At 43.2% G+C, this 27,741-nt stretch overlaps 2 protein-coding genes across 3 annotated transcripts in view; both read right to left on the reverse strand.

Annotated features, from left to right (window-relative positions):
- Positions 1-1,114: 1,114 nt before the first annotated feature.
- On the reverse strand, positions 1,115-13,269 carry angel2 (angel homolog 2). Of its 2 annotated transcripts, none has more exons than XM_079255959.1 (9): positions 13,137-13,269; positions 10,045-10,913; positions 9,706-9,917; positions 9,557-9,626; positions 7,170-7,600; positions 6,933-7,068; positions 6,073-6,145; positions 4,297-4,427; positions 1,115-2,347 (listed from the first exon to the last, which is right to left on the reverse strand). In XM_079255959.1, the coding sequence occupies exons 2-9, from the start codon at positions 10,904-10,906 to the stop codon at positions 2,184-2,186; spliced, it is 2,079 nt and encodes a 692-aa protein (XP_079112085.1). In that variant the 5' UTR covers positions 10,907-10,913; positions 13,137-13,269; the 3' UTR covers positions 1,115-2,183. The 2 variants fall into 2 exon arrangements, with proteins under 2 accessions (XP_079112085.1, XP_079112084.1); XM_079255958.1 differs by lacking the exon at positions 13,137-13,269 and adding an exon at positions 12,266-12,383.
- Positions 13,270-18,027: 4,758 nt separating this feature from the next.
- The window catches only part of galnt14 (UDP-N-acetyl-alpha-D-galactosamine:polypeptide N-acetylgalactosaminyltransferase 14 (GalNAc-T14)), a gene marked incomplete at both ends in the record, with an annotated part of 285,968 nt that continues 276,254 nt past the window's right edge, over positions 18,028-27,741 (reverse strand). The window contains one exon of the mRNA XM_079255488.1: positions 18,028-18,186. Coding sequence (XP_079111614.1) covers positions 18,028-18,186 — 159 coding nt within the window. The remainder of the gene's footprint in view (positions 18,187-27,741) is intronic.

The following is a 27,741-nucleotide window of genomic DNA, read 5'->3' on the forward strand; positions in this document are numbered from 1 at the left end:
AAGTTTTCATATCTGAGTTTAACACATTTTACCATGGTCAGTGATAATTCCAGTGACAACTGGCTGCATTTATTTCCTATATACGAACACGTAGTTTGGCGAGTTAAATCACTGTAATATGGCGTTGCTATGGCGTCACCATAGCAACGTGTTAATCAACTGGTTCAGATCAGCTGTCTCTCACAGGTGAATGAGAGAAATGCGCTGTACCTTCACAACGGTTGTTTAGCATAAAAAGTACATCAAGGCCAACATAAAATACTTCCTATACTTCAGCATATTTAGCAAGTTTTGTAAAAAGAAATAAAAATTTGTTATAAAATGTTTCCTGTGTGAGACCGCGGTCTAAGCAGATTAAACGAGGAGCTGTGCATTACACGTTTATAATGCACTCCGCGGCACATCTGGGTGTTTTACACTCTTCACTGTGCATTATAACCGTTTAATGCACGGCTCCTCGTCGTTTAATCCCTACTTATTGTGTGTTACATTATGTTGCTTTTAAATGTTTATTTTCCATGTAATAAATGTGAATAATCATATTAATCAATTGCTTAAATATTTTAGATTGTTACATATCTCAATGGACATTTTACTTACTGATCGGTAAAATGAATTAAAAGCTTTTATTCCAGTTATTGATGTTCATTAGTTTTATTTACATCCGTATGGCTCTTTGCAATTATTATATAATAATATAATATATAATATGTATATAATTATAATATAATATAATAATATTATATATAATTATAAATATCTAATTATATAAATATTAATACATTGTACAATGCAGATTTGACTTTGAGGGGTAAAAAGTATGAATATTGATATCGATAAAGAGGTTTCATAAACTTTAGCAGGTTATTGATGAGAAAAGTTTGCATCAGCATCCCAAGAGCCAACAGGCACTCACATTCTGCACAATGACTCATTAATTTCCAATCAGGTGTGTTGGAGCTGGGAAACACTGAAAACTTGCAGGTTGTGGATCAAAATCCAGAAAACCATGACTAAACAATCAGCAGACACGTTTAAAAATAGAAATTATTTATTTACAAATTGTAAACTTTCCCAAAACTGGCAAATAAAATGTTAAAAATATACGTCCTGCTCCTTTAATTCCACTATAAACAGGCAGAGGATGATCACCGATGAAGGTTTGTATTAAAATGATAATTATGATAATGCAGTTTGAAGCACCAGCAGAGACGTTTTCTGTCTTCAGGTAAAAAGCAGCGGATCAGCAGGTCATCGTGTCTAACAGGACGAGTTATGAACGGTTCAGGATCGTTAGAGATGTCATTTGGCACGATCTCACTGTGTTTTCCTCTGGATGCTCGCATCACCATGGTAACCGTTTCAATCAGCCGCAGTGTCAAAGTTCAGCTTTAAAAACTGGATTTAAATATTTTAATTAAAGACTTCAAGTCTGAAGCAAAGTAAAAAAAAGCAACTGGGACCAGTAGGAACAGTGAGGTGATGGTTTACTCATGAAAACAAGTTGTTTCCCTTTCAGCTTGTCCAACCATGGAGGCGTCGCCATAGTGAAACATCGCTCGGGTGAATCTGCACGTTTTACGCCCGATGACCCTCTACACGTACCCGGGCTTGGGACCGCCCTCAGAGGACAACCGTGTCCCCCTCGGAGCTGCCGCAGCGTTACTGATGAAAACGAGGGTTTAAATAATTATATTTTACATCTTTATCTTGCTTTAAACACAAATTAGACCCAAAATCCCTTCGATCTGTTTATGGAGATGAATTTGGTTGCATTTTATTTTCTTACGGTTTATTTTAGTAAACTGGAAACACCGGAGGGACGTTCGGATAAGCAGCACATCAGGACGTGACGTCGTCATGACATCGTCGAGATGTCATCGTCCCTGCAGCTCATGCTGAATTTTCCTTCGACACGGCAGAAAGAAGAGAAAATATTCCTTTGTTAAACATTAAACAGGAAGTTTTTCAGGACCGTTACAAAGCTTTTCTCCGTGTTTTGATTTCCACCTGCAGCCTCCAACGTCGGCATCAGTCAGATTATTTAGTCCTAAGCCAATCGGACGTTCGGCTCTTCTGTCATCTTTATGAAGAAAAGGGAATAATATTCTCATCAGTTCGCGCTCTGGCCGCCACAGAAGCTCCTCTGATTGGCTGATGGAAGTTGATGTGATGAGCGAAGGTCAGCGGCGGAGGCGGAAACAGGCGAGGAGAGGAAGATGGTCAGACGAGTGATGCTGATTGGGCAATCCGTTGACCTCCTCCAGCTCAGCCTGGCCAACCAATGAGAGCCTGCGCAGCAGCTGGAGGCCCCGCCCACACGGACGTGAACGCGTTGTGTTGAAATCTGGTGGAGAAGAGAGGAAACGAAGCAGCAGCTGAGACCGATGGAGGCTTTAAATAAAACTTTATTTACACCTTGTCATGTTTTCCTGCTGAACGGAGGTGAAAACGAAGCAGGAAACATGAAATCAAAAGAATTGATCAGTTTTTACCTCATCAAATGATGCAGCGTGGACCAAAACAAGCAGCAGAAGGTGGATAATTGTTTACAAAACAATACATTTTCTGAGCTTATGAAGGAACAACGTGATAAAAGTCTCAGCTCTAATGAGACGAGTAAGTTGTTCCATGATCTCATGCATTTAGTTTATTTCCTGTTTTAATGAGGAAGTTTCAGTAACAAGAAAAAAACGTCCTGCAATGAAGACAGAGACGTTGCGTGTTCGACGTCATGTCATGTTTTATGCCATGATCAGCGACGGGCGATATGGCCTCAAAATAAAATCTGCAACTTTTTAAACCAAATCTGATTTCCAGTTTTAATTGTAAAAGTGATTCTTTTATAAAAACGCGTTTATTGCAGTCAGCCTCGGAGTTTACCTGGATTTAAAGTGCAACTAAACAAGCTTGTAAAGCTGCTGCCACTGCCAACAATGAACATGAAACACAACATGTTTGCACTCAGTGTTTCTCCACAGTCAGCTAGTTTTTCATACATTAAGAAGAGACCTTACTTCACCTGTGTAACTTTATTTCTTGACAAATCATTCATGCGATCTGTGTACGGAAGGCAAACTCACACAGAAAAGACTGGGACTTCTACACGTGGAGCTTTCCTGATGCTGACTGACTGCCGTCGATAGACTCGTTGGGTTTATGGTCAACTCTGAGCTTTTCTCAACACTAACATAAAAAAACTAAATTAATAAATAAAAGTTCCTCTACTTGGAAGAAAAATAGTTGCTTTTTTTTTTTTTTTTTTAGGGTATTTTGACAATAAATAACCAAAATAATTTCCCACTTTGGGAATGAGGAAATAAAAGTTAAAGTTTCCTTTGTTTTGGAACAAGCTCTACTTTGCTGCCATGTTGGTGTTTATGCGGTTCTGTGGGAAACCAGCAGGAGTGCGCTGATGTCACTATGATCTACGGAAGCCCAAAAGGTGCTGGCGGGACAAAAAACAAACAAAAAAAAATCTAATTTTCATAAAAATTCATAAATAAATCTTCATAAACAGTAAATTCTAATTAATCTATTAAATCGATTAAAGGCCCAGCCCTCCCCTTGATAAGCTAATTTAACTTCTGACTGCATTAAATTCCCTTAGAAACCAGTCAGAAGTTGGAAATTCCAGTTACCCATCTGTCGTGAACGCATGGTTGACGAAACCATCGGTGAACTATCGACCTCTGAAGCAGCAGATGGAAACATCAGCTGATACGAACGTAGACATGAAGTTTCTCCGTCTACATTTGTCTGTTTTTGGCTGTAAATTGTGAACAACTGATAAAAAACCTGCAGCAGCATCAAACAGTCCATCTCATCACCTTCTGTGTCCTCATACACGCCATAAAAACACGCTTCATGGATGTCAGTAATGTTCATACGTACGACTGACTGAAGCAGAAACAGAAAACTTATTGATGATCGGATGTGTCCAGATTTACATGAAGGGTCTGATTGACAGCGTTACCCTAGCAACATGATGAGTGCTGAACCAGGGTGACCCGCTGGAACGGAGTCCAGCTTCCCCACAGAGATCAGATTCTGTCCTGCAGGTTTTAGGTGTTTCCCTGCTGCAACACGCCTGCTTTAAATCAGTTGTTTTTATCAGGTGTGTCGTCATCAGGAAACATCTAAAACCTGCAGGTCCGTAGCTCCGAGGACTGGAGACGGAGATGGCAGCAGCTTTGTAACATAAAGCATCACGTCAACACTGGATCGCACCAGAACCAGCATTTGTGTGTGTGTGTGTGTGTGTGTGTGTGTGTGTGTGTGTGTGTGTGTGCGTACCGGGGCTGTACAGGATGTAGTCCACCGTCAGCGCCGTGCGTGAGTGACAGGTGGTGATCTCAGGTCTGCGGTCGGGCATCAGGTGGTGTTTATAGGACGACTGCAGCCCCAGGCTGTGTTCGATCCTCGCACTGCACGGACACACACACACACACACACACACACGTTCAGTGAGTGTGTGTGTGTGTGTGTTGGTTAAGACTCTGTTCTGTGTTTTTACTCCTCAGGATTGAATCCAAACGGTGACAATGTGAATCTTTCGGGTTTTCGGATGCTGTTTCCCTCCCGTTCCCACTCTGCCCCGCCGCCTCTTTCTGTGGAGGATTTCTACACAACTGGTATATTATATGTTTCTGCTGTTTGGTGTGCAGTTTCCTGGTGTGTCGCACATTTTGGAAGATCTGTGATGGACTATGCCGAGCAACTAGCAGCACTTGAACTCATGCGGTGACAGAGCTGGATAAACTGGATGCCACTCTGGCCCAAACTGGTGAACTGGTTGTGGTCCTGGAGCTCCTCCGTGTGGCGGGAAACACCTTGGAGAAGCTGATGCTCGGTTTGGTGGAAACTGACACCTTGTTTCGGAGTCCGACTGAGACCACTAAGGACTCAAACCTGAGACAAACGAAGCTTGGCTTGACCCAAAACAAAGCTGTTATCTGAATCTGGGTCCCTGCACTGGTCTTGCAGGCTGGTTATAAAATCTCCTGGAATGTTATGCTGTCTGAAGAAATTGTTCTACATTCCTCTCACTCTAAGCGGGATATCGGGTACCTGTCAATCAAAAGGACACGCCCTAAGTATGCAGAATTTCGAGGTTACTTCGAAACGGAGGACTTAAAAAAAATCCACCCCCCCCCCACAGTTGTCATGAAGGTAAACCTGACCTATTAAACCTAAAATGTTCATTTATACCAGGCTGTAAACATGTTTATTTCTGCTGTAAACATGTTTATTTCTGCTGTGAAGTTGGTCTTTTTAACATGGGAGTCTATGGGGATTCGCTCTGTTTTGCAGCCCCTAGTGGATGAAGGGGGAACTGCAGTTTTATGCACTTCCACATCGGCTTCACTTTTTACCGCCGGAGGTTGAACTGAACTCAGCTCTCAAGGCCCATTTACATCAGCAGGTGGCAGAGATGAACTGGGGGATAGTTACAGACTCACTCACTGTTACACATCTATCTTTCACTGCTTTCTCCAGACCTTGCCCCTCCCTCAACTCACGGATGGCGAGTTGGATGGACACACCTCTTGGCTTGGCTGCGACCTCAGTTGGCCGTCTTGGAGATCACCCCCCCCTCCCATTTGTTCCTTGATGTTGTAACTGTCTGATTATGTGCTTTTTTGTTTAGAGGTGGTTTTTATGTCTCATCTTTATCTTTCCCCTTTTAGGGGAAATGTAGAAATACTTCTTTTTTTAACACCCACCCATCCTTCCTCGTGTCATCTTTTCCTCATTCTCCATAAAAAGGTGCGCCGCTTTCATGTCTGCTGCCTCAGTCTGCCTGTTTATCTCACATGTATGTTATTTTGTATAATCTTGGACGGGTTGTACTGGAATAATGGCGTTGTGCCGAACACAATTTGCTCAATGACAAATAAAGCTGATTCTGATTTCAAAGAACTGATGCTGAATAATCTAAATTTTCCTGCAGGATTCCTTCGTTTAAAGGCCCATTTCGCTCAATTAGATTTCTGCTGCCACATGTTTCACCTTACAACTCAGTGACTGTTTCAGTCTGACGGAGAAAACCAGTAAAAGACGATGCGTTACCTGTTAGCGGCAGCGGTGGCGGCTCTGCTGGCGAGATCCTCGACAGTCAGATTAGAGATTCCTCCTTCGACAGCTGACAGAGACAAAGTTTCAGTTTTAAAGCTCAGCGGAAAAAACTAAAATCTGACCAAAACATTGATACATCAGTCAAAGTGCAGGAACGGCAGGAAGGATTCTGCCCGATGTCAGGCTCCACAGCACTATGGCCGCGCCGCAGTCAGGCTCCGCAGCACTACGGCCACATCGCCGTCATCAGACTTTGCAGCACTACGGCCACATCGCCGTCAGGCTCTGCAGCCCCACGGCTGTGCCGCCGTCAGGTTCCACAGCACTAAGGCAACGCCGCAGTCAGGCTCCGCAGCACTATGGCCGTACCGTCAGGCTCCACAGCACTATGGCCGCGCCGCAGTCAGGCTCCGCAGCACTACGGCCACATCGCCGTCATCAGACTTCGCAGCACTACGGCCACATCGCCGTCAGGCTCTGCAGCCCCACGGCTGTGCCGCCGTCAGGTTCCGCAGCACTAAGGCAACGCCGCAGTCAGGCTCCGCAGCACTATGGCCGTACCGTCGTCAGGCTCTGCAGCACTACGGCTGCGCCGTCGTCAGGTTCCGCAGCACTACGGCCATGCTGCCAACAGGCTACGCAGTGCTATGGCCGCTCCGCCCTCAGGCTACGCAGCACTACAGCAGAACTGCAGTCGGGCTCCGCAGTTCCAACTCCACATACACAAACTGGAACTTGCACTCAAGTCTCCTGGACTAAAGTCTCTTGCAGTCGAGTCGCCTGGACTCAGGTCGCCTGGACTAAAGTTGTGCTGCTTGTGCGGACGTGGTCCTGATGCTGCAGGTGAGACCCACCTGTGGCGCTGGTGGGAGGGGCCTCAGCTCTCAGTCTGCTCTCATACTGACACTGATGGTTGATTCCCAAAGTGTGAGACCAGATGGGATGCGTGAGGAGTCGCTGACCTCTGGGGCTGCTATCCTGACCTGATACCTGTAACAACAGATAAAACGAGGTGAGCTGGGCGAGATGCAACATTAAGCATGTCATAAAGCAGAGAAATGATGTCACATGGCGGATCAACAGCGTCTCACCATGCTGATCTGCAGCCCTTCGTACTCCAGGCAGCCTGTCGTCATGAAGCGGTACAGCGGGCTGCGTGGCGCCGAGTTAAAATCCCCACAAAGCACAACCGGATTGGCTGATCCATCAGGGAGGCGGGACAGACGGTTTATCTCAGCCAATAAGATGGCCAGCTGAGCCAGCTTGATGTCGCCCCGGCGAGGGTTGTAGAGGAGGTGAGTGTTGGCGACGCAGATGAAGGAAGACGGGTCTGACTGGCTGACGCTGTTGTTAGGCTGCAGCAGAACAACCAATCCCACGTTGTCCCGGTCGAGGAGGGCGTCGCCATGGCGAAAGAACTCAACGGGATTGGTGGAGAGGAGGGAGAAGCGGGAGGTTTTAAAGACAACCGCACAGCCGTCTGGTTTCCTTCCCGTTCGCTTCTTAAACTCGCAGTGGTATCCTAACACACACACACACACACACACGCGCACATGCACAACATGGTGGTAAAATTTCCACTTTTCTTTCCCTGTTTATTAATGTGCTTTTTCCACAAGCTAACAAACATAATCCCGGAACAAAGATTAAAAACAGATTTTTAAACAGACAGAAGTTTACATCTGGCTGATATGATGTGAATAATAACTAAAATATCGGTTTCAGCTGCAGGAACGTGCAGCAGACTGAAGTCCCAACCGGTTCTTTATAAAAGCATTCGTCAGGAATCGTTCTCCAGGCTTCTTCTTTGTTTTTCCAAAGCTCTTCCTTAAACGTTTCTGCCTTTTCTTCCGTTCTCTACGGTGGCCCTGAGGTGTCAGAGCAATTCAAATCCACACATCAGAATTAGCCACAACACAAACGCTGCAGCAGAAGTCTTGCTGCTTTGGTTGGTTTTTGTCTGGACTTTACTCCGATGCGGTGCAACGTACTCCACCACAGGAAACGGATGAAAAGCAGGATATGTGTGGAAAAAGTTTTAAAAGTGAGTAAATAATGTCTTCATGTGCGACTATAAATGTGGTGTGTAAATAATCGCCTGTTTGTATTGCTGTGATGTTTCAGGGCCACACTGTTTTCTGTTCTGATGATCCAGAACAGCTTCAGCAGTGCTGAGGACTGGTCCCTGCATCAGACCGTTTCCACTGGTTTTCAGTCCACATCCCTCTATCAGACCTGCTGCTTCGGATCTTCAGTCCAGTTCTTCTGTCACGTGACACACCTCTGCCTTTTTCTCGGTTTCTCTTCCTTTAGAACGGCTCTTTGACGGCCACGTTTCCACGGAGACTATTTCTGATGAGGCTTTGGTGAACTGTAGGGGGATCTACTGAAGGTCTAGATCACAGGTGTCAGACTCCAGTTCTCGAGGACCGGTATCCTGAAGGTTTTTGTGGTCTCCATGCTCCAACACACCTGACCGAAACTTAAAAACAGGTTGACAAGAAGCTGCTGGATGCATTTGATCCGAATCAGCTGCGTTGGTGAAGGGAAACAACAAAAACCTGACGGATACCGGCCCTCGAGGACTGGAGTTTGACCCCCCTGGTCTAGATGCATCTGCCAGGTCCTGGTTCAGGAATTTGCTGGACTTGTCCCCATTTCTTCATCACTGTCAGATCCTGTTCATCGGTTTTGGTCCTGACTCTTCTTTTGTCCTGCTGTTTCCTCCCATCGCACACCGTGCTGAGATAGTCTGCAGCAGGTTCCACTTTCAGCATCTTTAGTAGAGGAAATTAAACAAATGAAGGAAAGTCTTTCTAACAAGCTGCTGGAAACAAACACCCCAAAGATCCGTTTTAAACAGGTTTTTTTTGTTCAGGTAAGTTTTGAGGATCACAACTCGCACTTTTTTTTAAACTGAACTCAAAATGAGGCACAAATGCAGACATTTTGAGAAACAAAAATTTGTTGCTAAAGACAAAATATTCCAACCAAGTCCGGCTGCTTGGAGGAAGATGTGAAGTCTGGCTCAGGATGACGGAGAGGACTGAAGTCCACCTTTCTGCTGCACATCCAACAGATGTGAAGATCCAGGTTCTGATGCTGAAGGGAAAATAAGCAGGGTGAAGAACTAAAGGGGTGTTTTATCAGCCATCTGTCCACTTTCAGCAGCTTATTCGGAGTCGGAGCACGGGGGGGGGGGGGGGGGGGACGTACCATTTCCAACTTAAATGTTCACTTCAGGAACTAATCTGCATGAAATGTCAGCAGACTGAAACGTATGACGGCGACTGGATCCACAAGGCCTCTAACAGCTTCTCTATGAGCCGCCTGAACCAGACCTGGTTCCATCCTGAGCCTTAAAAACCAAGTGTGAACTTTAGGAAAGATCCTGGAAGGTCTGCCTGAAGGCGGCGACAAGCGAAAGGTTTTAAATCCTCACAAGAACACATGGCTCCACACAAGGACCAAACAGTACCTCGAGCCTGCAGAGCAGGTTTGATCTGGTTTTCGTAGTGGTCCGTCTGCACTTCCTGGAGACACAGGATCTAAAAGACACACACTTCTGTTACTTCACACTGAAAACGCAGCTCGTCTGCCATCTTCTCCTCCGTCTCATGCGCTTACGTCGGCATCGTGCTGCTGGATCTCAGCCAGCAGGTTGGGCAGCCGGTAGTCCCAGGGCAGGATGGCGGGGTCACAGTGGCGGTACAGGTAGGCGTTGTCCTGCAGCAGCTCCTGAGACAGGATGTTGTAGGACATCACCGAGAAGTCAAACACTGCGCTGTCCCCGGGAGGATGTGGTTCAGCACTGCAGACCTCCCAGTGCCTCCGAAGAGCTGACGGAGGAAGAGGAGAAGGAGAAGAAGAAGGAAAAGATGACTTTGGATGAAATCTTCAGGTTTATTTGACGTGAAACGAAAGGATTTGACAGAAACTTGAGACAACGCCAGAAACTCAGCTTACGTTTGACAGGCGGCGAGGTTCTAGGTGGGGGGGGCGGTCTGTTTGCTCCGACTACCTGCCACGGGTTTGGGTGGTGAGAGGGGGGAGAGGGGCTGGAAGCCTTGGGGGGAGGCCCTGTCCACTTCCCTCCATCCCTTGCTGGTTCTGGTGGTCCCGTTGCGCTCCTCTGCACCCCGCTCTGCTCTTCGGCGCCCCTCCCTTTCAACGGTCTGGGTTTGTGGTCTGAACCTGGATGCATCTCCGGTTTTAACTTGGGAATGTGAGTCCTGGAACCTGCAGGATGTTGACTTGGATTTCTTTCCCTGTCATCTTTTCTCCACCAGACCTTCCCGGTTTTATTCCTTTCTGCGTCCGTCTCTCTGCCGACGGCTTTCTCTGCATCATTTCTGGCTCCGTCTCGACTTCCATCTTTAAAGTGGTGATTTGTTGGAAGGCCGCCGTCCTTCCTGGAATCCGGTCGATGGTGCTCCCTCTTTGACTCCTTGCCTCCCGTTGCCTTTGGTGGTCCTCCGTGTCCTTCCTCTCCACTCTTCTTCCGTTTGTTTGGAGGCTCTCTGTCTCGATCAGAGCGCTCCATCATGTGTCCTTCAGCAGTGTGGAATAAACAGCTGCAGCTACTGATGTCAGCAGGGCGGAAGTTCAGAGGATGGAGACGGAAAATTCGATGGGCTGATGGGTGGGAGCGGAGGAGTCGAGGAGGCCAGGGTGGAAGCCCCTGAACAGACCACCATGGATGAAGAGTGGGGATGAACTGGGAGCAGAAGGAGGAGGCAAGGAGGCTCCTGAAGCCGGCCTGGGAGATGACAGGATGGCCTCGAGGACAGAAGGAGGAGCAGACAGAACTCAGCTGGCGAAGCAACATGAGTTGTCTGGAGGCAGAGAATAGAAACGTTCATGTACAGATAAACACGGAAAATGATCTGGTTTTAGCTTTGGGAATTACTACTTTTATTCAGTCATTAAGTCTGGGACATGTAACATGTGTTCTCTTATTCTTGTTTGCAAGATATGAGAAAAAAAATATCAAATCAAACTTCATAAAGTTTGACGGTAAATTACAGCGTAAAGTAAAAACACATTTAGGTGAAGCACACAGATAAAAATATACTTTTATTCTCCCTGTTACTGTCTCAGTGATATTTTATCCTCAACATATCTGGAAACAAGTTATTGTAAGATTAATTTTTACAACACTAATAATCCAAAACGCCAGATATTTGTAAGAAAACAAGAAATTGTCATTAATAAGATTTTTTTTTTTTTTTAATGATCTTAAAACGTTTCAACTTCATGATTTAGAAATTATTTCAATAAATTTGTGGATTTTTTGCAGAATAAGAAAAATAACATCGCAGCATATTACAATCCTTTAAGCTAACAAGTGTTTTGTGAATTTTACTGTATATTTGTAGATGAGATCTTATGATAAACTAAATCCAGACATAAAAGATTTTATTTAGATAAATTAGATAAATTTAGAGTATTTAGATAAAGTAAATCTAAACATCCACCGTACAGTTAATGTGACCTTATCGACATTATCTGGTTTTAGCTTTGGGAAATATTACTTTTATTCAGTCATTAAGTCTGGGACATGTAACATGTGTTCTCTTATTCTTGTCCGTAAGATTTGAGAAAAAAATATCAAATCAAACTTCATAAAGTTTGACGGTAAATTACAGAGGTGAAGCACACAGATAAAAATATACTTTTATGCTCCCAGTTATTGTATCAGTGATATTTTATCCTCAACATATCTGGAAAAAAGTTAATTTTTTAAGATTAATTTTTACGACAATAATCATTCAAAACGCCAGATATTCGTAAGAAAACAAGAAATTAATATTATTTTAGCCGTTCCCTTATTTACTATATTTATTATTAATAAGGCGTTTTTCTTTAATGATCTTAAAACGTTTTAACTTCATGAATTTCAATGAGTTCGCAGAAATTTCAGTACAATAAGAAAAATAACATCGCAGCAAATTACAACCCTTTAAACTTTATAAGTGTGTTTTGTGAATTTTACTGTATATTCGTCGATTAGATCTTATAATAATCGACAAAGGACAAGTTATTTGTTATTTATAAGTTGTTTGAGGCGTTTTCAGAAGCTCATTCAGATAACAAACACAAGCTGATTTTAGCCCATTTAAAAATAAACTAAATCTAAACATCCACCGTACAGTTAATGTGAGACATCGAGCTGACATTAACTTACTTCTCCACGCAGAATAAAAGTCCATCTTTAATATTTCAGCTTGGCTGCATATGGTCATAAATCACAAACTAACATTTTAGACATTTTCTGACCAAAATCCAAAATAAACCGCACTTAGTGTCCCCTAAATATGACGTAAAAAATACGTAAAATTAAGCGCGAACTTGATGCTGCCTTTAATGGCTCGTTGAAAGTAAACATGTTAAATTTCGTCAAAAACTAATTAAACTAAGTCATGTAATCAAATACAATTTGTTCACTCTTTACAAAGAAGTCAGGTTATTTGCAACTATGGATAATAATACATTAGTTTATAATCAACTGGAGATATTAAACATTAATGCTAACAAACCATTTTATTTTGACTTATATCGTACCTTCATTGGGTTTAAACTCTATGAAATCACAATTTAAAATGCGTCCTCTTATTCGTAACCACAGAATGATGTAATATTTATTATTATGATTAAATCGTCGCATTGCAACGGTTTTTATTTTTGGTCAGAATTTCCGAGGATTACCAAACGCATCACCATGTCCTCCAACCTCTCGGTTTCTGGGGCTGGGAATTGTAGTCCTTTAATTCTGCTGTCAGGCTTCACATACGAGGATTAACTGAACAGAGGACTACAATAGGTCCGGTACGGCGTTAAAATACGTCCGACAGAAAACACTGAACTCATCATCCATAGATTCACATCCAAAACGTCAGCCCGAAATGTTAAAAATGTCTTATATAGCTACTAGCGAATACGGAACAGCTTTTAAAAATGTCGATTTAAGATAACATATGAAAGCGCTGCGATTTTCGCCATTTTAGAACAATAATCCAGTAATAGTGAACGAATGGTGAAAAGGTCACTGTACTTACGTAAAAACGAGTCTCGTGTGGAAAACGGCGGTGTCGTGAAAAACAGCTCGAAATGATAAAATGTCACCTCTTCTCGTGCGACATTTTCTGCTTTCCAGCCGGGTAGAAGTCTGGACTGAGGCTGTCCGGGCGGATTAATGGTTCGCTGAGGCGATAAAAGGCACCGGTGGGAAGAGAGGAGGGAGTACGGGGCACATATTGTACTCTGTGTTCCTCTGAGTGTGTGAACACACTCCCCCCCTGACATCACTTCATTGTGCATCAGTCCGTAAAAAGACAACATATTATTCCACATGAGTTGGCTTCCATGTAAATACAGAAATAGCTCCCAGTAGTGTCACTTTAGTTGGCTTTCAAACAAGAAAGTGATGAAGATTTTTATTAGAGGTGAATAATTAAGCTTTAACAGAAAAAATAAAGTTGAAAATGCTTCCTATATAGACCCAGTTATCACTTGTGAATCCTGATGAAACCATGACACCAACATACAGCTGAAAAGGACAGTTTTCAGAGCTTCTCCAGAAACCTGAAGACTGACATCAAACACCCTGATAAATGAATAAAAATGACCATTTCAGGGATCCGGATCTGGACCCTGGAACTGTCCTGATGGTCGTGCAGATTGCCAGGAAAGATTTTTAATGTAAATATAAAATATGTTCCCAGATGCATGTTTTTTTTCTTTGCTTATTTAATTAAAAGAGTTTTAGTGTCAGCTGCTGCACATCTGCAGAGATGCACGGTAAGCCCAGATAACTGTTGTTGTTCAACTCAGACATTTACAACAATGAATAAGTTCATTCTTTAACTTATTCATTGTTGTAAATACGATTAACTAACGCTCAAAATTGATCAGCACTCTAAAGCCCTGAAGTTTTACATTTGACTAAACTTTGTTCAATATATTTAAAGATTCTGTGTAATATCCATTTCTTTGTTTCAGTTACCGCAAAATAAATAAATAAATAAATAAAGAAAGAAAAGAAAAAGGGAAAAAAAATAGGATTATTAAAACCTGCAGCTGTAGAAATAAAATAGATCCTTAAAACTTTAGTTTCGTCCATCTGGAAGATCTGCAGATTTAATCTGACGAGATGAACAACAAACTGATCAAACTACTGGTCTTTTTTCTGCTTACTGACTGACTGACAGCTATGCAAAATCTGCTTCTCTAAAATCATAAAAGCTGCTGCTGTGATAAAAGTGATGTTAAAAAACCAAACCTACAGTCAGATTTGTTTTATTTTCTTATAAAAGGATGCAGAAGTTGATATTCTGTTATTGGGTATTTTGCAGAACATCATGCGTACACATGGAAGTCCTCTGCTGATTCAACAAACCCGAAGCAGCAAACATAAAACCTTTATTATAGAATCAGACAAAATAACAAAGAGATGCAGCTGAGGGTGAAAGGCACCAACATGCAACACAAAATCCATCTCTGCCTCTTGTTGTGGTAAATTTAGAGACTACACAAACATTTGTAGGTCAGCTAGTTGGTTTTTTTTTTTTAGACTGTTTTGGAATCTGAAATGGAAACGTAAAGAACATGACATGACAGGTCATGTGCTGTCTTTTTCTTACGCAGGACAAAAAAAACCATCCCAGCTATGAGACCAGAAACTTTTGTAGTCACGTATCAGATTCTGGAGGAACAGAGTGAGACGTCAGCAGCTGTCAAACTGGGTTTTTAAATCCTATAAATGTGGATTATCCTTACAGTATGAACTCTGATATACCACCAAGCAGAAACCGCCGGCGATTAAAAGTTAAGCAGGTGCGGAAGTGACAAAGCTGCAGTTCCCCCTTCATCCACTAGGGGCTCCAAAACACATCGAATCGCCATAGACTCCCATGTTAAAAAGACCAACTTCACAGCATAAATAATCATGTTTGCAGCCTGGTACAAAAACAATTTTGGGTTTAATAGGTCAGGTTTACCTTCATGATTACTATGGAAAAGTTGATTTATTTTTAACTGCTCCATTTCAAAGTATTTTTATATCAAAATTTGGCATATTTAGGGTTGTGTCCTTTTGATTGACAGGTATCCAATGTTACCCTCTGTTTATGTTCGCTTAAGTCCATCCTTAACAGAAAGGCTGATACTGCAGCTGCTTAGTTGTAACTTTATTAAACAACAGGCTCAAGTGTATTGCTGCAGACTGCGCTAGCCCGGGGAGGAGTCACATACAAAATAGTCCCCAGGAACATGTACCAACTAATATTCCACTTGATGCATCCAATACCCCGACTTAAGAAGGAGGAGCGTAGAACAACCAAAGTTTTTAGCCGCTTAACTTGACTTAGCTCTAGCCCATTTACATCCGTTAGCTGGTTAGCTCCTGTTAGCGCCGGGTTAGCTCGGTTAGCTCTTAGCTACAGGCAGGTTGGAGATTGCTAGATGACAAACAATCACAACATGCTCACAGTCCCCCTCTCAGCTCTAATTCTTTGCCCATATTTGTATTTTCCGGGCGAGATGGCACACATGATGCTGCCAAGATGGCGATGGTAGGAACCGCTCAATGAGCTTCAACTCAGCTCTTCTCAAAGTTACGGATGACGTCACGGAGGCTCCGTCCATCTTTTATATACAGTCTATGAACACCACTTAAGGCCCATTCATGCTAACAGAAGAAGATGGACAGACAGTTTTCTCCGTCTCTTCCATCGGTTCTGCGCCTAATTTAGTCCATTTTCACCAGAAATCTCAGGGGGAGGTGTTGAGTTTTACAGCTGGCACACAACCAACGAAGCGAACAAACCAGAGAAGAAGAAGAAAACAAGAAGACGCAGGACTAGCAAACAAAAAGCACATGAAGAAGTAGCAGAAAAAGTTATGAACAACAAATAACTTTATGATTTTATTCTTCTTCTGGTGTTTTTAAACTTTAAAGTGTACTTTAAAAGTACTTTAAAATGGTTTATTACCAAAACATGGAACTTAAGTCCGAACTTGACACTGCCTACTAGTGGATTAGCTGACTCAACGACATATAACGTTTGAAACCGAGGTTCCTATTTACGTACCTAAGGGAGAACGAAGAAGTCGCATTGTCCACCAGAACAACAAACATGAAGCATTGCATCATCCTGCTCAGTTTTCACACATTCCTCCTCACGTCCTTGTCAATCTGAAGCCTTTTTCAGTTCGTCGGCTGCTTCTTTGGCTTAAAAGATGTGTCAGTTTTCAGTACCTGTGCTGTGGCTCAGGCTGGATCTGGTCCAGGATTTGTTTGCCTCCTCGGTCTTATTTTTCTCCTGTTTTTTCTTTTTCATTCTTCACCAGGAAGCTAATCTTATGGTGCTGGACTGAAACTCGCTATTTTAAAAGGAAACTGGTTGAAAAACTTTACAGAGTGTCAGAAAAAAGGTTAATTTGAATTTGATGAAATGAGAAGAAGAGGAAGTTATGATAAAAAACTCATTTTAGTTCACTGTTTTGAGTTTGGCACTAAGCAGTAAACTACAACTCGTTCATCTTCGTAAAGACTTTAATGGATGTTCCTTTTATAACCAATCCTGACACCCTTACCCGTCTCTATTAAATGTACTGACTGGAGAATCTTCCAGAACAACATTATTATATAAATCTGTCTTTCTTTGCCTTCTTCCCAGCTCTTTATTCACTGTCCTGCTGCCTTAATGTTTATTTTATTGATGTTTTCACAAAAAAAATAGCTGTTGAGTAACAACACCAAAAATAATTCATATGATTTGTCTGAAAAACAGATTAACGACTGACATGAATGTTTTAGTTGTATTTCAGGAAGATTTAACTTAAGCTGTGCAGTATTAAATAGAATAATACTTGGAGGAAAATGAGCAGTAAAAAGGACAGATAAAACATTTCACCGTAGGAACAACAGCAGTAGGTTTCATTGGTTCCCAAACGCCAACAGACTCCATGTGAGTTAAGCTACTCGGACGCTGTGTCCTAAAATCTGACAACTGTTCTGAAGCCAAGGATCCTTTAACACAACAAGTTCTTTGGTGAAACTTCACAGATGTTCTCCTGGTGATGTCACATTTCCCACAATCCTTTGCACATGACTGTCGCTGCAGATGAAAGATGGATCGACATATCTGACTTTGTTGTGTCCACCCCGTAGAGTTATTAGCTGTTAGCTGGCGAGCTAGCAGCTGGCCACACCTACGTTTGGGATGTCGGGTATAACAGTGGAACAGTTGCCATGACGACTACTTATTTAGACTCTTTCATTAAGTGTTTTAATTTTTCTAAACAATGTTCTTTTCTGGCATCAATTTCAAATTAATTACACATTTTTATTTAAAAACCAGAAAGAAAAGAATAAATGTGAAGTTTCTTGGTTTTAAATGGTTTGAAAATCATTTTGCTTTCATTTTATTACACACTCGATCTTGAAGTTAATCAGCTTGGGAATTTGGATTTTGTGCTTTGTGCCAATTGTCTCGGTAAAGATCCCGTTTGAGAGTTTCTATTGCTGTCAAAGAACAACAGATTTCTAACCAAGCAGGCTGGAAACGCGACTTGTGCTCCGTTTAAACGATCCGATTGTTGATCAGCTTCGAAAGCAGAAGCTTTTATTGTGAAAAGTTTCAGGACACGTTGTCCGCTTCTTTGTTCTCCTCAAAGTTTTCTTCCAACTTCGACATTTTAGGGTTTTAAGGTGCACTTGGTTTCAGTCTCAACCAAACTTCCTCCAGCACATCTTCCTGCCGCCGTCCATCAAACCTGAAGACATTCTGCGTTCCTGTTCACTCTTAACCCAGACGTCTGGTAAAAACCACTTTCCCTCGGCGCCATGATGTGACTCGACTGCTAAAACATCTCCAGCCTGTGCGAGCGGCGGTTCCTGCCCAGCTCGGAGGTGAAGAGCGGACGTGGAGGTGAAAGGTCGCAGGGTCACGAAAAAGGGACTTCCCATCTCTGTGTGTAGGCGCTGAGTTCGCAGGGGCTGATGACCAGCATCCGGGACGAGTCCATCCCGTCCAGAGCCATCTCCGAGTCCAGACAGAACCGAGAGACGAGGTGCTCCAAGTGAGTCCCGGACTTCTGCCATCGCTGCAGGAAAACGGAAGAAATACGAGTCAAAAGAGACTTTAACCACTTTAGCACACAAGCTGAAGGACTAAAACAGCCTCAAACCGGTGATTTGAATCAGTTCATCAATATGAATAATAGATTAAATCTGCAGGGAAAATAAAGACTCATGGATAAATCTTGCAGCATTTGACTGAAAACGAGCGGAACTGAGATTAGATGTTGGAAATATCTAATCAAAATACAGTTTATTCCGTCATATAGTTCTTCATTTACTCATACGAGCCTGGTAGAAAAACTGAAGAGTGCAGGTAGTTAGGAGTGTGTGTCGCGGTGACACGTATCTTACAGCTGGTGGATACAGAACAAAGAGTTAGGAGTAACTAGGGGAAGTGTGTGTGTGTGTGTGTGTGTGTGAGGTATGAGAACTGATAGCAGAAAATAATGAGCTGTTCTGAGGGGCGTAAAAAAGAGGGAAATAGAAAATATCTTCAGAATCTCACTAGCTTGGTTCTGCTGAGGGTTAGGGTTTCCATTTCTGCGATTTGTAATCTTTGGTTTCTCATTAAGTTTGTGTGTTAAACTTTATTCTGTTTCTGATCTTATTCCAGTCAACGGACCTGGCGGATCAAGGGGGGTCCTAACAGTTTAAATCCCTGAAGACGGAAACGTTCGGTCAAATGAATCCCCTCCCACCCGTCTGCTTCATAAAGCAGTGAGAACTTGGACTTTACATGGAGATGTTCCACATGATGCATCTGTTTATATCTTCCCTGAAATGCACCGACTTACAACACATGTTGAAATGAAAGAAACATTCACTAATAGGTTAAATCAGCTTTTCCTGCAGGAAGAACGAGACTTTGGTCACCATCAGCAGCGGATTTAGACCAGAACACACCAGGGATCTGAAATCGAGTAAAAAAAAAAAAAAAAAAAAAAAAAAAAATCGAAAATTGGGATTTTCTGCTTCACAATTTTAAAATATTTATTTTTTTGTGAAAATGTCGATTTATTTTTTTCAAATCAATAAAAAATAACCCATTATAATTTTTTTTGGTCATTTTTATTGTTTTATTGATCTTTTTACTTGTATTTTTGGGCATCATATCAGCAGAATGATGGTCTGGCTACTGAGTTGTTTTTTCCTGATTAAAATCAAGAAAAATGACAAACAAAAAAAAATATTTAGTACATTATTTTGTTGTTTTTAGTCTCCAAAAATCAGCAGTATTGAAGAATCGTGAGAATCAAAATTTATATCAAATCAGCACCCAAAAAATCGGATTTGAATCGGGATGAAAGCATATCGTCACAAGGTACCGTCTGATGGTGTTCACGATACACACCACCAAGCAACGAGTGTGTGATTCATTATGTTATCCATCAGCTGGTCGTCCTACAGCAACGTCTACATGTCAGGCTGGAAAACTGTCAGAGTCTTCATCAGCAGGATAAAGTGGTTTTTGGTGCTTTACTGCTGGAACAAACATCTAAACGCCCCAAATCAGCTTCTCTCCAAGAGAAATTACCAAAATTTAGATTTTTAATTTGTTGTTTTGAGTTATTGAGTTAAAATATGAACACATTAAATCATATTTATCTCGGTGTTAATGGTTTAATTTTGACACCACCGATACAGTAAAAATTCCAAATTTATATAATAAATGCCGGCTATGTTTTCATCTGCCAGTCCCCTGAAATGATCTCCCGACCCCCACTGTGGGAAGCTGGAATATAGCGAGACCCTGGAAACAGAAGTTATGAACTTTTGTTGAGCGTGTTTTGACCTGAAAAAGTCGGTCTGAACACTGTTTCCTCACCGTGCTGTGCAGAGAATATTTTTATAGCAGGTTTATACCTGGAGGAAGAGCAGTTGTCCTTCAACGGGTAAGTTGAGGGATCAATTCCAGGCTTCCCCTGAAATGCCGAAGTGTCCTGGGGCAAGACACTGAACCCCAAACTGCCCCCCGATGTGCCTATCGGGGTATGAGTGTGTAGAATGAGTGTGTGTGTGAATGGGTGAATGTGACAAGTAGTGTAAAGCGCTTTGAGTGGTCTGTATGACTAGAAAAGCGCTATAGAAGTACAAGTCCATTTACCATTTACTTTTGCATAATAACATAATGTAGCATCTTACGTTCTAACAAGGTTATGAGCCGGTCCTCCAGGGCCACAATCCTGCAGGTTTTCCATGCATCCCTGCTCCAACACACCTAACTCATATTAATCAGTCACTGTGCAGCTGATGGATCCCTTCAGTGTGTGGAAGGTGTGTTGGAGCAGGGATACATATGAAACCTGCTGGACAGCGGTCCTGGAGGACCCACTTTGGACTCCCCTGTTTTAGCTTAATAATAACAATATATTGTAATTTCACTAAACGACCACTAGATGGAGTCGTCCTCTAAGCTATACGTTAATGTGGCTTTTCCACTTTCTGAAAGTGTGTGTGTGTGTGTGTGTGTGTGTGTGTGGTCCAGGTATTACGCGCGTTGAGGGGACAGGAATCTGTCTACACAGCAACATTACGGGGACGGATCCTCTTCGGGACAAACAGTCCCAACATGTCGTAGTTTCGCATCAGGTTACGCTTGAGTTAAACGTCGACGATGAGGTTTGAGTTCAGTCTTCATGAAATGATTATAAGTCAGAGTTTTGCCCTCTGAAGGCCTGAGCAGACAACAGAGCGTGTGTTTGTGTGTGTGCATTATTCATAGCTGGATTCGTCAGCAGGGAAAGGAGCATGAGATACGATCAGACATGGAAAGAGGCTTTTATCTGGCAGCGGGTCTGAAACCCAATCAGACAGAAGAACAGATTGAACGATAGAGGAAAGAAAAAGTGAGCATTAAATGACGAAATAAAAACGATGCATCTCTTTCTGCAGTAATGTGAGGAAGCGTGTGTTTGTTGATTTTGCATCTGTGGAGCCTCTGAAGCGAGTCGTTCTTGTATATCTCAATCTCACGAGGCTTTGTGACAAAAACACGCAGGCTTTGTTCTGTAAAATTACACACTGGTTCTGCGGCAGCGTTGTCAGGATGACGGGACGCAGAGCTTTTTAATTGCAAAAAAAAAAAAGAGGGAGGGATAATTAAAAGTAAATCAATTAGTATTCACCTCATTACTGACTGCTGCAGCACCACCGACTCCCAAAATGAGCAGCGATGCATCTCTCTTCTGACTGTCATAAATACATTAAAGATCATCCGTTTCATGGTGACTGGGGGGGGGGTAAGAGCGTATCCCATCATGCTCTGGGGTCATTGCGGGGTGAACACAGACCTGAAAACCCTTCCTGTGAGGATTTTGTTGGTATAAAAATTTCATGGCTGCTTCTTGGCTTTCTTCCGAGTCGTTTTGCTGGTTTGGGATTTTCCTTTCGGACTCCATCTGGAGCGGAAAGCAGCATCCAGACCTGCAAGCGAGGAACGTTTCTGTACGACCACAAACGGCTTGATGGAAACGGAAAAACTAAAAATAAACCTTGTTTCGTTGAGTTTTACTTCCATCAAGCCAGAATTTGTAGAAGTCTGTCAAAGTGGTCTCCAGCAGTTTCAGGCTTTCTTTGGCCATCAGCTGTTTTATTTACTTAGTCTAGTTTGGTGGTTCCCAACCTGGGGTCCGCAAACACAACGTAGGTCCCCCAAAAAGCAATGAGGGTCCTCAAGGTTTTAAACACTAAGAGCTGTTGTGACTAATCATTTGTCCCCATAGTCTCAGCCTTTTTTCAAAGTAAGGCTGAATGTCATTCATTTAACTTTTGCGCCATCAGCTAAAACGCATTATTTATGGTAAAATGGGTGCGTTTACATAATGTTTTTTAATTCAGAAATCAAAATTTGGAATAGAATAATTCCAAATTGACGGTATTCTCCGATGAGTGTACATGGAAACAATAATTCTGAAGGGAGGTTTACGTGAAAGCTCATCCTTACTTAATTCTGCTTTAGATCGATGGGTTGGGAAGGGTTCTGATTGGACAGGAGGTGGACGGGACGTATTGCCATCTACTGCAAATAAACAAAGTTCGCTTCCTGCTTGTTGTATTTTCACTCGGAACACGGAAAACTACAGAATAAGAGTTTTGTTGTTATTTTGATCATAATTTTGAAGTACCAGCCTTGAGCATGCTACTTTTTGCAGAAACTGAGAAAGAAATTAGACCACCAAAGAATGGAGGCAAAACAACGCGCAGAATATATGCGTCATCGGGGCATGACAAGGTAACGACCACGCGCAGGATGATCGGAATTAACTTAAAGTGAAGCTAATGTTGACAGAGGAAATAAACAGTTAAAATGTGAATAAACCAGCCACTTACTTCGGAATTAGGTTTAATTCCGAATAAACTTTTAAAGTCAGAACTAGGTGTTTACATTTTTCTTCGGTTTAAATTGGAACTAACTTTTATTTGGAAATAAAAGAGGAGATAAAACCTCCATTTAGAATTATTGTTTTCATGTCAACTCATTGGAGAAAACCATCAATTTGGAATAATTTTACTCCAAATGATGATTTCTGAATGAAAAAACATGATGTAAACGCAAATGTAGCTAATCTCACTACAACAAGCATGGCTTCAGCAGGGGGGACACAGGGGGTTTTAGTGTTTGCATGGAAGGGTCATCGAGGAACCTCTGGTCTGGATGCAAAACAAACAACGTAGTAAAAACTAAAAATAAATAGAATTGAAAGTCGACGTAAAGTCTCGCGGCGACTCGATCTGTTCCTGCAAACTGAAGCAGCTCATGATGAGTCGGGTTTAACCAATCACCTTCATTTTTCTCTCTGATGTGGTTTAGTTGCTTTTCCACTGGTTTCTCTGCATTTTGGAGGATTTCTTTCTTATTTCTGCCTTCAGTTGAACCCCCATGTGCCTCTTCCTCCTCCTCCTCCTCGCTGTGTCTCTTTACCTGTCAGCTCTGGGCTGTTTCTCTGCTGGTTTTGGTTATAATTAGCCATCATCGCTCTACTTCCTGCCTGCACGCAAACACACACACTCACCCGGGACATGCAGCAGCACCGTGTGTGTGTGTGTGTGTGTGTGTGTGTGTGTGTGTGTGTGTGTTGGTACAAGGGTTTACAGGGTTTAGTTACATGACAGAGATGCGCTTCAGCGACTGTGACAACAAACACACAAATACACACAGTGTTCGCAGATGCTGGTGTTTGTGACAAGTTTGGTCTTTTAATGCAGGAAGAATGTAACTCTCAGCCTGTGTGAGCAGTGCACGAGAGTGTGCATGTGATGTGTGTGTGTGTTGAATAGGAAAAACCTAATTTCTGCCTCTTCATCTTCATGTTATCATCTGTTTCCTTTACTTTTCTTTTACCTTCCTCATTATATGTTTCCACCCTTCCACACGGTGACCACCACAGTGGACACGGCTGTTTTCCAGCACACGCATGGCTGAGGATGGGATATTTGCAAATGAACCACTTCACTGGACATTAATGAGTCATCCACTTCACTGCCAAACACTGAACATAGCATATATACACTGAAATAATCTACTGCAGAGGTGTCCAGCTCCGGTCCTCGAGGGCCAGAATCCTGCAGGTTTTCTATGTATCCCTGCTCAGACACACCTGATTCAAATTAATTAGTAGTAGAGCTTAATCAGTTGTGCACGTCATTGGCTGTTTGATCCATTTAGTGGAAGCTAGATGTGTTGGAACAGGAATACATGGGAAACCTGCAGGACAGCGGCCCTCGAGGACCGACTTTGGACACCCCTGATCTACTGCAATGGTTCTTACACTTTTTGTCAACATTTTACACCCTGTGGAATATTTTTTGGCCCAGTATCCCCAAACCAGTGCTGATGTTTCTGCATGGAAATGGAGGTAAACAACACAAGGTCATCAGGGACTGATTTATATCTAAAAAACTAAACTCTAACTGCTAAATTCACTACAAACCTTGTCCACATTACAGATGTGGTTCTTGTGGTTCCTCCCTGCAGATGGATGTTTGTAAATAATGTATCAGTATTCAGATAAATTAAACTGAATGCTGCTTGTGTATGTTAGCTTATAAACTATATAATTTTTTTATATTCCAGGATAATTCAAAATTTTTATATGGAAACTTTGTTAATCTTATTTACTCAAGTATCCCTGAAGTGTCTCCGGGTTCCACAACAGGTACATGAACCCTCGTATGAAAAACAGAGCTATACTGTATATAGTGTATATCTGTATATATACAGATATACAGATACCGATTATCTATACATATGTGGTCCTGGGGTTACGTGATTCTTGACTTATATCGTTTCGACTTTACGACTCTCAATAAATAAATGTAAATAAAAAAAAAACATAGAGCAAGTTTTGAAGTTACGAAGTTCCATATAAGATCTTTGAAGGGTGGCACGGCGGATGAGACGACGCCTCAGTGTGTGCATATTTATTTTATTTTATTTCTAACGTCTATTTTAATTGCCTGTACTGTTTTCCCATTAATATGTTGTATAATACATGTATTAACTGATTAAGGGAGTATTTAGGGTAAGTTTTTAGGAGTATTTAAGGGTAAAAATCCGACTTACGCAGAACGCTATGGCGTAGTAACGGAACTCGTTCGTAAACCGAGGACTGCCTTCATTGGTAAACAGCTCTGTATATAGTAGACAGCACTGTATGAATGTTTTATTTATTACCTCTATTTCCATCATCTGGACAGATGCTGCGTCTTATTTATAGTCCCTGACCCTGGAAACAGATCCTGCCCTATATTTGTTGTTGACAACGCATCATCATACGTGTCATAGCTGCCACGCGTCGTAGCGTTGGTTGGGCATGTTGGCCGTTCACATTGACACGAGGTTTCGTGTCACATGTGCCAGTTGAATTATTGACTCAGCCAATAGAGGCGCTCATGTGAACAAGAGCATGAACATGAGTTCATAAGAAAACAGGATGGTGGATAGTTTTGAGGAACGCCTCTTCGACATTATTCGCAACTCGCAGCATCTTTACGGTTTTTCCTTCACATTTCACGGCAACAAACATTCCTGTCGTAACGCTGAGCAACAAACGGATAAACTGTTGTTTACGGAAAACTCACCAAAATAAAATGTGACCGGCAGATTGACCTTTTCACTCTTCAGAGTCCTGTGTGTGATGTACTGCCCCCTTGTGGTGACCTACGGTACTGGATATTTTGCAGCGAGAAAACACAGACACACCAGAACGTTGCTGTGTACGTTGCGTAAAGCAACTATATCCAGACAGTTCAACACCAAGATGGAGCAAATGGCTTTAAAAGTCTAAGTTATTGAAGAAATTCATGTTTAGAATAGCATCAAGCTGTGTTTGCCGTTAGCACATAAAGTCAAGCACATCTTGCAAGTTTTTTGCCAGTGATTGTGGGTTTTCTGTGACCAGGAAGCTCCTGGATTCAGACGGTGATCTGGATCACCCTCAAACTCCAATCCCTAGTTCCTCACTCCATCTCTGAGACTTCCTGAATGATTTATTTATATCCATCCATAACTTTGAGCTACACTATCTGACAGACGGGCAGACAAACACGACCTCCGCCTTGGCGAAACAGTGAAAACAGAGTGGAGCATCGACGTAAAATATCGTATGTGAGGAGACCGCGCTGCTGTTTTTAATAATTCATACATCAGAAGATGAAGCGATCTTTATTTCCTCTCCTTTATTCATCACATCTTTTCTCCTCTTCCCAAAATCTCCTTCTGTTTCTTTCCTTTTTCACTCATTTCTTCTTTTTTATCATTTTGTCTCTTCTCGTCTTCATGCCGCTTATCCGGAGTCGGGTCGCGGGGGCAGCAGCCTAAGCAGGGAAGCCCAGACTTCCCTCTCCCCAGCCACATTTGCCAACTCTGCGGGGGGGATCCCAAGGCGTTCCCAGGTCAGCCGAGAGATATAATCCCTCCAGCGTGTCCTGGATCTTCCCCGGGGTCTCCTCCCAGAGGGACGTGCCTGGAACACCTCACCAGGGAGGTCCAGGAGGCATCCTGACCAGATGCCCGAGCCACCTCAACTGGTTCCTCTCGATGCGGAGGAGCAGCGGCTCTACTCTGATCTCCTCCCAGATGACCGAACACCTCACCCTATCTCTAAGGGAGAGCCCGGCCACCCTGCGGAGGAAACTCATTTCGGCCGCCTGTATACGAGATCTCGTTCTTTCGGTCACGACCCACAGCTCATGACCATAGGTGAGGGTAGGAACATAGATTGACTGGTAAATCGAGAGCTTCGCCTTCTGGCTCAGCTCCTTCTTCACCACGACAGACCGGCGCAGAGCCCACATTACTGCAGACGCCGCACCGATCCGTCTGTCGATCTCACGCTCCATCCTTCCCTCACTCGTGAACAAGACCCCGAGATATTTAAACTCCTCCACTTGAGGCAGGACCTCACTCCCGACCCGGAGAGGGCAATCCACCCTATTCCGGCTGAGGACCATGGTCTCAGATTTGGAGGTGCTGATTCTCATTGCAGTCACTTTGCGAATTGCTCAAGTGATAGCTGGAGATCACAACCAGATGATGCCAACAGGACCACGTCATCTGCAAAAAGCAGGGAATGCGAACCAGGCTCTGACACCTGTCGTACAGGGACCGGACAGCTCGCACAAGGGGGTCCGGTACCCCATACTCCCGGAGTACCCCCCACAGGAGCCCCCAGGGGACACGGTCGAATGCCTTCTCCAGGTCCACAAAGCACATGTAGACTGGTTGGGCAAACTCCCATGCCCCCTCCAGGACCCCAAAGAGGGACCAGGAGGAAAACCACACTGCTCCTCCTCAATCCAAGATTCGACTATCCGGCGGACCCTCCTCTCCAGGACCCCTGAATAGACCTTACCAGGGAGGCTGAGGAGTGTGATTCCCCTGTAATTGGAACACACCCTCCGGTCCCCCTTCTTAAAAAGGGGGACCACCACCCCAGTCTGCCAATCCAGCGGCACTGTTGCCAATGTCCACGCAATGCTGCAGAGGCGTGTCAGCCAGGACAGCCCCACAGCATCCAGAGCCTTAAGGAACTCCAGGCGGATCTCGTCCACCCCCGGGGCCTTGCCGCCAAGGAGCTTTTTGACCACCTCAGCAACTTCAGCCCCAGAGCCTGCCACTTAGCCTGTCGGTACCCATCAGCTGCCTCCGAAGTCCCACAGGCCAAGAAGGACCGATAGGACTCCTTCTTCAGCTTGACGGCATCCCTCACTGCTGGTGTCCACCAGCGAGTCCTGGGATTACCGCCATGATAGGCACCAAAGACCTTACGGCCACAGCTCCGGCTGGCTGCCTCAGCAATAGAGGCACGGAACACAGCCATTCGGACTCAAAGGGTGGGTACTCTGAACTGCTGTTCGGTGCATAAGCACAGACAACAGTCAGGACCCGTCCCCCCACCCGGAGGCGGAGGGAAACTACCCTTTCATCCACCGGGGTAAACCCCAACGTGCCGGCACCAAGCTGGGGGCTGATGAGAATAAGCAGGTGTGGGCATAGCTTTTCATATTTCCTTCACCTCTTTCCTTTACTTCTTTTTTGTTTTTTCTTCAATTTTTATACTGTTAACTTCTCTTTTTCT

This window comes from Telmatherina bonti (genome assembly GCF_933228915.1).
Source record: "Telmatherina bonti genome assembly, chromosome: 16".
NCBI lineage: Eukaryota > Metazoa > Chordata > Actinopteri > Atheriniformes > Telmatherinidae > Telmatherina > Telmatherina bonti.